This window comes from Quercus suber, unplaced genomic scaffold, assembly GCF_002906115.3.
Source record: "Quercus suber isolate HL8 unplaced genomic scaffold, Cork oak 2.0 scaffold_96, whole genome shotgun sequence".
Lineage (NCBI taxonomy): Eukaryota > Viridiplantae > Streptophyta > Magnoliopsida > Fagales > Fagaceae > Quercus > Quercus suber.
In genome coordinates, this window is record NW_027069561.1 from 1251062 (window position 1) to 1262382 (window position 11321).

The 11321-nt window shown below is 35.7% G+C and overlaps 1 protein-coding gene across 2 annotated transcripts; it reads left to right on the plus strand.

The window, feature by feature from the left end:
- The first annotated feature begins 449 nt into the window (after positions 1–449).
- Positions 450–4377, plus strand: LOC112016027 (IQ domain-containing protein IQM1). 2 transcript variants are annotated; one of them, XM_065774688.1, is made up of 9 exons: positions 450–580; positions 934–1382; positions 1563–1677; positions 1790–1855; positions 2320–2408; positions 2674–2761; positions 2965–3195; positions 3375–3476; positions 3615–4377. In XM_065774688.1, the coding sequence occupies exons 2-9, from the start codon at positions 988–990 to the stop codon at positions 4050–4052; spliced, it is 1524 nt and encodes a 507-aa protein (XP_065630760.1). In that variant the 5' UTR covers positions 450–580; positions 934–987; the 3' UTR covers positions 4053–4377. The 2 variants fall into 2 exon arrangements, with proteins under 2 accessions (XP_065630760.1, XP_023904272.2); XM_024048504.2 differs by lacking the exon at positions 450–580 and adding an exon at positions 603–724.
- Positions 4378–11321: the final 6944 nt, after the last annotated feature.

Here is an 11321-nt window from a genome sequence, read left to right on the forward strand (position 1 = left end):
CTTTTTATAACCCCATATGCGCTGAAAAAAAAATTCCATAAACAGATGAGAAAACAAAAGGCAGTAACTCCCAAGTATGAAACGAAAACTGCATAGTAGCTTGTGCATGACCAAAGCCATTAGCTAATAGTTGTTGACCACAAAATAAACACACGAAATTCCAACTTCCAAGTCTCGGTGAGCAATCTGAGTTTTTTCATGGAAGCCCGGTAAGGCTACTTTCTTTGACCGCCCATCTCTCTCGCTCTCTCTCTCTCTCTCGCTCTTCATAACTTTCACATATTGTTGGTATGGCCCATACTTTATGCCCGTACATTAGGATAATGAAAACACAGCCTTTACTTAATAGTTAAATAGGGCTCCACCTTCTGACAGGGAATTCAAAACAAAATCTTTGAATTTATCAACTCGTGGTTTTGAAGCAAGAAAAATTAACTCTTTGAATCAACCCCATTTTAAAAGTTATCTGAGTTGTAGACGTACGAGAATTCAAAGACCTGTAACTCTTTTTTCCAGGCTTTGACGCGTATTTGAAGTTGAAGGTCAAGTGGACTGTTTATTTATTTCCTAGAGCCTGAAGGTATATAAGCAACCCAACGTGCACTACTCAGAGTCATACTTATCTTTTTTACTTTGAAGGGTGGGAATTTGTTGATTCATTCATTTTAGAATTTGTTGGGAACTGACTTAAAAAAAACAGACATATAGTGGAAAACTATTGCAGGTAGGATCATATATTATTGAAGTTTCTATCTTTGTTAACCATTCATGGCGGATTTGATCATATTTTAATTTTGCAATTTAGAAAGAGGGATTAATTATAGGGGGGCCTTTGACTCTTTGTATCTATTCATCTTCTTTGATTATTCATGTATATTCTGGCTCTTGATCCATTTTATGTATATGCTGAATTCCTTGAATCATATTGTGCAGGTGTTGGACTTGCCTTCCCAAGACTTTTTATTGACGCCTGCAAATCTACAACATATGGGTTTGGCCTATAACATCAGTTTCACTTCCTCGAGAACAAATAGCTTTAAGAAAACAGATTCAGAAACTACAACACTGTCAAATGGGTGTAATCAAACGAGCACTGAGACTTCGAGCCGCTTGAGGGATTGCAAACCTGAAGATATTGTCCTTGAGAGGAATCTTTCATTCAAGAATCTAGTTCAAGAACAAGAGACCTTGGGTGTGGATGCTTTTGATGTGTTGAAACACAAGCCAATTCCCACACTTTCTCTACCTGAATCAGTAATATTTTTTTCGCCGAGACCCGTGAGTGAGCTTGATGCTGCTGCAGTTAAGCTCCAAAAGGTCTATAAGAGTTACCGAACTCGAAGAAATCTTGCAGATTGTGCAGTGGTGGTAGAGGAGCTATGGTGAGTTCCTTAAGCATGCGTTTGGATTAGTTTTTTTTCTTTTGAAAAACTTTTTTTGCTGACTGTCGGCAAAAGTACAATTGTACCCAAATACTCTAAATCATTTTATGTTTCTTAAATTCTGAGATTTGTGTATGTGTGTGTGGTTCAATAAATTAAATGGTTATTCACATAATGTAGGTGGAAGGCATTGGACTTTGCAGCTCTCAAGCGGAGTTCTGTGTCATTTTTCAATGTTAAGAAACCAGAAACTGCTGTTTCAAAGTGGTCAAGGGCAAGGACTAGAGCAGCCAAGGTACTTTCATAAAAATTTTAAGTTTCTACATATATAGCTTTGTTTTTATGTGTTGTTCTTTTCCCCTATTAATGAGGTATTTGGATACTAATAAGAATTATTCATCGTTTAGGTTGGAAAAGGTTTGTCCAAGGATGAGAAGGCTCAAAAACTAGCCCTGCAACACTGGCTTGAAGCTGTGAGTCCTCAAACCTTTTCATATGCTTTTTCCCCGAATCATAATTCAATTCAACAATCATGATATTAGGCCGGCTTGATCGTATATCAAGCCAGAGTAAAAATTGCAGCATGTTATATCTTTATTTTATTATTTAAAAACTTTGGTTACTTTTGTAAGTTTTTTTAAAACAAAAAAAAAAAAAAAAAAAAGTGTGATAAGGTTGGTTGGTAGGAACATGGAATGGAGGGTACACATTGGGGCAAAAGATGTGGAAATTGGAAAGTGTCATTGAAAATTAGGTACAATGAGTTTGTCAAAATTGACCTGGAAATTTTCCTTATCACTATACGGATGTGTCATTGTTTCTTAGTCAAGGAACTGATTCAGGGTTACTATTAGGTAGGGCGTTGAACATAATTAAGCTTATGCATTGAATTGGAAAAGGCAATGGCCTAATCAATCTTTCTTTTCTTTTCCTATAGATTGACCCACGCCATCGGTATGGGCACAATTTACACTTCTATTATGATATCTGGTTTGAAAGCGAGAGCGTTCAACCTTTCTTCTATTGGTAAGTACTTCATTTAGAAGAACCTTCGTTATGTTTCTTCAATATTTTGGTTATATTTTGTTACACATGAAAAAGTTCTTTAGGGAACGCAAAATATTTGTGTTGCTTAAAAATCCCATAGGAAAACAATCATATCCACATTTCCCATCGTTTAGCTACCATTTTACTCAGCCAACAAATTTAAAGGAGCATATTGGACCAATTTGTTTATAAGCAAACTTAGCCATTGTTATATTTTGTAACTTTTCTGCTTTCTGAAATGCAGGCTGGATGTCGGGGATGGCAAAGAAATAAATCTCGAGAAATGCTCGAGGACTGTTCTACATCGCCAATGCATCAGATATCTTGGACCTGTAAGTTATATTTCTAATCATGCCATAATATCATTCACTATTTTACAAATGCCTGTTGCATACGTAGAAGTTTATTACAAATGTACAAGCTAAAATTACTACATGACTAATCAAAAAAACAATAATGTAGATGTAGGGATACAAAATTTTATTACTGAATAACTGATCGAGTCTACAAAATTTTTTTGCTGTTGACATTTCAGAACGAAAGGGAAGCCTATGAAGTAATAGTGGAAAATGGGAAGCTTGTATTTAGGCAAAGTGGAATATTTGTGGAAACCACAGAAGGTTCTAAGTGGATATTCGTGCTGAGCACAACGAGAGCTTTGTATGTTGGTCAGAAGAAGAAAGGTGTGTTCCAACATTCAAGCTTTCTAGCCGGGGGTGCGACAACAGCAGCTGGAAGATTAGTTGCCCATGATGGGGTTCTTGAGGTAAAGTTTCATGTACATATGTATATGCATATGGTAGCATTTGTTATTGTTAAATTACCGATTCTTCCAAAAGTTTAAGCTATTAGGAAATGGTGTATCATTTAACCACATAATTCTAACCATTATCGACTCCTTTAACTTCTATATCTGATTTTTGACTCTTTGATGTATTATCTCAGGCTATTTGGCCATACAGTGGTCATTATCACCCTACAGAAGAGAACTTCAGGGAATTCATTAGCTTTCTTGAAGAGAACCATGTAGATCTTACCAACGTTAAGGTACATATTTATATTCTTACTTAGTATGTGTGCATCCTTTAATACAGTGTAATGTTATTTCATAAAATATGTGATAATTTTCTAGCATTGATCGTGTATAGTTTCTAATAAACATCTTAATTGGTTATCTTTTCCCAGAGGTACTCAATTGATGATGACAATCCAGAACCAATTCTGGCTCGTGCTAAATCTTCGCAATCAGACATTGCAAATGCAATTGATGTAGATGGCAGTGTAAAGAGGGCTAAAATCACAGCCACTAATGAAGAAGAAACTGAGAGTGCTAATGATGCTAAAGCAAAGGCACCAGTGTTTGACTTGAACAAGAGATTATCTTGCAAATGGACCACAGGAACTGGACCCCGAATTGGGTGTGTCCGAGACTATCCCACTGAGCTACAATCAAGAGCACTGGAACAAGTTAACCTATCACCTAAGGTGGCTAATGGGCCCTTTGTTAACTACGGCCCAATTCCTTCTCCAAGGCCCAGCCCAAAAGTCAGGCTCTCCCCAAGGTTTGCATACATGGGACTCCCTAGTCCAACTCCAAGGACCCCAATTCCAGCAACTAATTAAGCTAATTCACCAAAGGTGGGATTAACTTGGGTCATAGATTAAGGGCACTTCTAGTGCCCCACAATTTGGGGTCTCCTCTAGCAAACGAGGCCATGAGAGGACATATATAAGGGAACAACTTGATTTTAACTTTTAATTCTTTCACAGTGTTTATTGGTTCATTTTTTTTTTTCACATGGCTTAACCCAGCTAAATTAATGGGTTTTTTATACTCCCAATTTTGGCTCCTGTATTTTGAGTTGGGATTTATTGATTTTTTGTTGTAAACACAAAGTTAAGTTTATGAATATCTCAATATACATCTTGAGTTTCTCAAAAGAAAATATATATACATCTTGATTATTAACTTAAACAACATTATTTTAGTATTGTTCTCATTTGTAGCCTATTATTTTCCTTTCATTTTCCTATGTTAATAGCAAAAGTCTTGAGTCTTGACAATATGGATCAATTTTTAAAAAGTATGAAAATTTCTTATAAAATAAGTAAAATAATAAAGTAAGAATTATATCCATGGAAGGAGAAGTCAATGCTGCTCCTAGTCCTACGTCTAAGTTAGTGGCTGCTCTTCTTGCTTTGAAACTTGTCCTGCTCGCTGCTCTCCAAAACCTCTCTTTTGTTCTATTTTAATGAGGCTCTGTAGAATAGTCCAACTCCTCCACCTGTTCTTTTAGTGCTTCTTTAAGATCCTTCTCTTGTTGGGATTTCTGTTTTGTATGAGAGAACTCTAATTTCTTGGCCCATAACCCTGTGAAATTGATTGCGAATGGGCTTTTAATCATCTCTTTTTATTTTCTTTTTCTTTTTTGAATGGATCTTTTGTCAAGAAAATAAATGCGACCTTGGTCCGCTCCTCAACGTCAATAAAAAGTTATCTTGATAGGTTAGTATAGATTGTCAACAAATTAATCTTGTTAATTATATATAATTTTTCTTTTCTTTTCTTTTCTTTTCTTTTATTTTATTCAAAATCATAATTCTTAATATAATTATCTATATATATATATATATTGGATGGGGTGAATATCATTTGTTAACAGGTATGAAAATTATTTTGTAAATAAAATATATGGAACATAAAAATATGAGTTATCTTGATATAGAGGAAGCAGACTCGGAAGGCCAAATCACACTGCACAATGGAGAATCAAATCAGTCAATCACATTCACACATTGGATGCTCTCTATACGAAAACCAAAAAAGAAATTCCGGGTCTAGTGTTTTTTTTGTGAACAATTTCTAACCATCAAATCATTTTTAGGTCAAGGGGGGTGGGGGGGGACCGGGTTCAGACTTCAGTGATAATCTTATCATCTCGGTTAATAACTTGATTTATTAGAGGGACACTGTCTCCCGCTTCTACTGTCATATATCATCTTCTCCCTCATTTTTTTTATCATTTTAAGAGCATCTCCAGCAATAGAGGCATTCCTCACATCTTAGCCATAATAGAGAATGTCAGCAAAAAAACCACCTCCAGCAGCTTAGGCATACCCAATTTTTTTTTTGGCTTATGAACAGTAGCCCATCAAGTCTGATGAGCTACTGTTCATTAGCCATTGAATTTGTTAGATTAAAATATTGCCAACCGTTCTATTATACTAATTCTTTCTCTCTCCTCCTCCGGATTTCCTTTTTTTTTTTTTTTATCTCCGTTGCTTCTTTTTTTTTTTTCCTTTTTTTTTTCCTCTCATTTTCTCATTCTCTCTGTTGCCGTTGCCATTGTCGTTGCTTCTTTTTTTTTTTCTCACAAACCAAATGAAATCAGAAAAAAAGAAAAAGAAAAATTAAACTGTTCATGAGCAAAAAAATAAATCCAAACACAAAACACAAAACAAAATCCAATTCTTAAAATAAAGTTGAATCAAAACAAGCAAGTATGAAAAAAAAGAAAGAAAAAAAGAAAGAACAAGCCAATCTGACGGGAGGACGACGAGCGGCGGCTGGAGCGGCGCTGGAGCAGAGGCTGGGCGGCGCTGGAGCAGCGGCTGAGCGGCGCTGAAGCAGTGGCTGAAGCGGCGGCAGGAGCGCCTGGAGCGGCACAATCCGATCTCTCTCTCTCTATCTCTCTCTCTCTCTCTCTCTTCTCTGATGTGAAGCAAAGTGGGCTGGAGTGTTCTTGATGAAAGGAGAAAAAGAAAATAAAAGAGAGGCTTGGACAGGTGTGCGGTGGAGAAAAACAAGAAAAAAAAAAAGAAAAAAAAAAGAAATGAAAGGAATGGTAGAAAAATTATATAAAAAATAAAAAATTCTAATTAAAAAATTCTACTACAATATTTTCACAGTAAATTTTAAGTAACAAATTGTTATTAGTTAATATTGGTGAGAAAAAAAATAATTTTAGCGGTGAGTTTAAATTAGAACTAGAAACAAATTTTCACATAAATTTTGTTGTGAAAATATTGCGAAAAATGTTGTAAATATAATACTTTTCATTAAAAAATATAATTGTTGGGAATAAATATAGGAAGAATAAATGATGATAAAGAATGAATAAAGAATGAATGAAGAAATAATATTTAAATGAGATAGAGAATGAGATAGAGAATCTGTTGGAAGTGTATTTAAAAAAAAGGATAGGCAAAAGCTAAATGTCACTGTTCATTAGCCAAACAGTACAAATATTTGGCTAATCTGCTGGAGATGCTCTAAGGATTGTGAAGAGGGCTTACTTGGGATACGAAGAAGGCGGCGCAGAGTGAAGGAGCCATGTTCAGCATCCCTTCTTTCAGTCAATGCAGGGAACTTTTCCAGATTTATCCTCCATGGCTTACGTGTGGTTGTAATTTCTTTATAGTATTTCTTACAAACGATTCATCCTCTATACGTTTTAAATAACCTAAAAATGAAGCAAATAAAAGTAAATTCATTACTTATATTAGAAAAAAAATAAAAGATTTTAATATTATAAGAAAAATATAATTTTATCAGAACCTACTAACATTACGCTGAAAATGTGAAATAATTGTCAATAAAGTACATCTCTTTCTACATAAACATCTCCTCCTAAAGCAGATTTCTTAAGTGGACAGAAGAGACGAAAATGGATCGAAATTTTATACTAATGTAGTTTAATAAGAGTGAAATAATAAGAAAAGCTACATTTTAGCTTTTAAATATTATATAAATAAGCATTTCACTTTTTTTTTTTTTTTTTTTTGCTTTAAATGTATTATATTAAGAATATACTTGTACTTTGAACAAGTGATAAAATACACCACACACCCTTAGCGCGGTGATCACTTTATAAGTATAAGTGCTTATGAGGTGTAAGGTATGAAGGGCAATGACTGAGGTTTAAGTCTCCAGGAGGGAGCTTTACATACATATATACTTAGATTAAGTTAGATTAGGTTAGAGTAGAATTTTTATCTTGTATAAAAAAAAAAGGTGAGAAAATGTATAATAATAATAATAATATATATATATATATATATATATAGTTTTAAAAAACAGTATAAAAAAAAAAAAAAAAACCCTAGCTTATAAACTAGTCTCAAACATACATGTTGTGAGCCCTCTTGATGAAATATATAAAACATGGATCATAGGATTATTTATATAATAAATAATATTGATGTGGCATGAATTTTCCATTAAAATTATATTAGGTGAACCAAAAAAAAAAAAAAAATCTAAATTATTTTCAAAATCGCTATCATATAATTATATAAAGAAAAAGTTTTCTGAAATTGTACAGAAAACCTCCTAGACCCTAGACAAAGGGACTGAAAAGTGTAAACTCAATTTCCAATTTTCCATATTCAAAAGCAATTAAAGAGGATGCTATTGTTGTATTGGACCAATTTATTAGTTGTGTTTCTTACAAGGCCCCAGTTTGGAACCTGTTCATAGACATGCTAACTCATGGCCAATCCAACTTTTTGCATAATTTATGGTATTTCATTATCACAAGGTAAGTAGTACAGGATGTCCTCTCCCTCTCCCTAGTAGGAGTTTATTTTCTCTCGTTTGAATGCGAGTTACTCTATCCCTATCCTTCAGTTCTAAGGGTTGTCTAGTAGTCTTTTCGTTCTCTTTAGGCAGTAACCAATAATTTCCGGTTATAGATCTGAGTATTCTTTATAGTTTACAGAACTTGAAACTCACAAAAGAAGAAGAAGAAGCTATTCCTATCACTGTCACAAACAGCTCAGACCTCCTTGAAGAATGTTTTCTAAGTCTTTTTGGGCGGCTTCCCTCTAATCGGCAACAGAACCAACAAGCTCTGAAGAGCACCCTTAGATCAACATGGAAAACGGGTTCAGACATGAGAGTAGTGGAAGTTGGAAATAATATACTCCAATTCAAGTTTAGCTCAAAGTATCAATTAGAGTGGGTTGAGAGGTGTGGGCCTTGGAGTTTCGACAACAACCTCCTCTTACTCTGTAGATGGAAAAAAGGGCTCACTTCCACAAATATTTCTTTCACCCATTCTCCCTTTTGAGTTTAAATTTGGGGTCTTCCTTTTGAGCATATGTCACAGGAAGTAGGGGAAGAAATTGGTAGCAAGCTAGGAAGATTTATTGAAGTTGATAGGCATTTGTGGCAATTTGATCAGGCAAAATTCATGAGAGTCCGTGTGGATTTGGAGATTGATAAGCCATTGAGAAGGGGAGCTTATATTGCAAGCTCTGATGGAGAACGCCTATGGCTTACATTTAAATATGAAAGGCTACCTACTGTCTGCTTCATTTGTGGGAAGCTCGGACATGATAATAAGCATTGCCCAACGTCCAATGATTGGCAAAGTGCTTGTCATCAGTATGGGGACTAGTTAAGGGCTGAGGGAATTGCAAAAGAGACTGCCAAGGAAAAGAACTTGAGCAAGGGAGAACTGTGATGTTTCTGACGAGCAAGGAATACAGGGAAAGGTTCGGCTGACGACTGGTTCTTCATCAGAGTGCTTCTGGGTTAGAGGCTTAGAGGGCGAGAACCAAAACTTAGTGAAGGGCGATACCTGGGGAAGTGGTAACACCACATGTGTGAATGGACAGCTCCCAGGGGATGTACGGGTCATCAATGGTGCTTTGGAGCAAGTAATGAGTGTTTTGGATTTTTGTGAGAAGTCATGTGTTCACCTAGTTCCGGATGTTTCTAATGAGCAAAGAGGCTCTATCTCTCATGGGCCAAAAGGCCCTACCTCACAAGGACCAAAAGGCTTTATCTCTCAGGGGAGCCCAAGTACAAATGCTTCTCTAGATAAAGATGAGAAAGACAGCCCAATAAAGAATAGAGAGGCCCGTACTGTCAAAGATGGTGCGATTTTTCAGGCCAAAGCCAATGAGAAAGGAAAACAGATTATGGGTAAAGTGATGTAGAACAGACAGCACATGCCTTCCTTGAACAGCAGGGGCGCAGGAAGTCACAACGCAAGATCAAAGGGGGGTGCCAGTAGGGGGCATCGGGGTAACAGTATCGGAATTGCATGAAATTTGGCAGGTTGAAGAGAAACGACGTTCTGATCCAGATTCATGCAAATGCCATGAACGTCGCCAAAATTTAGGCGAATTCCTTCATTAAGGCCCCGATAACAGTGTTTTTGCTATTTATAGTAATATTTGTTTTTCCTTAATAACTTTTAATTTAAAAGTCAGAATAAGGTCCCGTCTGTTTTGGGACGACCCTTAAGGTCAGTAGTTTATGATTCTGCAGTTAACTCAATTTTGCCATTTTTGGTAAAATTTGGTAATTTTGTCCCCTAATCGCTTAATTAGCGCGAATTAGGGTTTTAAACGTTTTTTCTTAGTATTTATATGTTTTGTAGCCGTTAGAGGCAAATTAGACTATTATCAATAAACATAGACTTTTGTCAAATTTTCTTCTGGTGGATTCCAGTTTTATCTCCTTGTGGATTCAGGGAAACCCCTCGTGGATTCGAGGTTTACTACCAAAAACTAACAGTTTAGTTTCTGTTCCATCAAGAGAGCATCGTGTGTTTTTCTCTTCAGGCTTCCGCGACATCATAAAGGCAGCCTGAAAAAAGTTGCCAGTGTGAAAGGAAAAACAAACAATGAACAAACTCTCGCCCAGATGATGGAGATAGGAACAAAGTGTTTGAGAGGGAAAGAAGTTTCAGAGGAAGAGGATACTCGGGCTCAAAAGCGTTTCTGTGAAACAGTCCACTCAGGTTTAATTGACGCTGCTTTAGAAATGGCGACTACTGAGCAGTGCTGCCGAGAGAAATGATGGGCTTGGGACAGTTTCTGTTTGTGGGATCCTTGGGCTATTTCTGCTCGTGTAGTTTTGTGCACTTGAAAAGGGAGTTCAACAGGATAGTACATAAGCTTTCTTAGCTCGCTAGTGTGTATAGGGTAAATCTTTTTTTTTTTTTTGTTTGGGAGGGACTACCTTTTTATGCTGTTCCTGCGCTGTCAGGATTGTTTCTGGGTGTCTCTTTCCTGTTGTACTTCAATTTCTTGTGGCAATGAATCTCTATTCCCCTTAAAAAAATAAAAAAATAAAAAAAGTACAGGATGTGAATTGAATTCCATCTTATGCTGTTGTGCACGGTATTGCGGGTTAAGCTTATTGAATCAACCCAATTAAGCTTTTGCGATTCCTTTTGGACTTTTATGGAGCTTTTTGATGGAGTCTAGGAGTTTCAAAAGATTTATATATTATTATGTTAGTCCAAATGATGGAGCTAAATGCATAAAATGTCAAGGTCTCTAGTGTGCGCTACATCGTAAAATTTGGATTCAGAAACTTGCAAAGTAGATGCTTCGGTTTCCCATCAAAGCAAGCTTCCTATCTCTTATCTCAAAATATATATATATATATATATATCAAATAAGCAAGCTATCTCTGGTTAAAGTAGGATAAAGGGAGAAGGATTAGACCATTTACATTTCCTTCAAATTAGGCAAATATAATTACACCAAAACATGGAATAAAATTAGATCCAAGCATATCCTGAGGTAAATTGATGAATAATTTTGGTTCTCTGTTGGTAATTCTGGACAAGTTTTTTGGTTGATTAGCGATCAAAGATTGACTGGCTACTTGGATGGCTAAGCTGCTTTAGTGGGGGTACATGGTGAATACTTTCATAGCAAAAAATAAAAAAATAAAAATTAGTGAATACTTTTTTTTTTAATTTTTTTTATTTTTTATAGGAAGGCATAACTTATATTAAATCAACTAAAAAAAAGTACATCATTTGAGAAATGTGCTCTAAGAAACAAGAGCACTGCTCAATCCAAGAAACATTAATGGGATTTTTGTAGAGTAGTTTTTTAAAATGGGATTTTTGTAAATTTTTGTAG

Bases quoted from the DNA above. Each gene is read 5' to 3' on its own strand.
- LOC112016027 (XM_065774688.1), top strand. From the start codon at position 988: ATGGGTTTGGCCTATAACATCAGTTTCACTTCCTCGAGAACAAATAGC. The intron at 1,383-1,562 runs GTGAGTTCCTTA...CACATAATGTAG, and splicing joins GTGGTGGTAGAGGAGCTATG to GTGGAAGGCATTGGACTTTG. The intron at 1,678-1,789 runs GTACTTTCATAA...TTCATCGTTTAG, and splicing joins CAAGGACTAGAGCAGCCAAG to GTTGGAAAAGGTTTGTCCAA.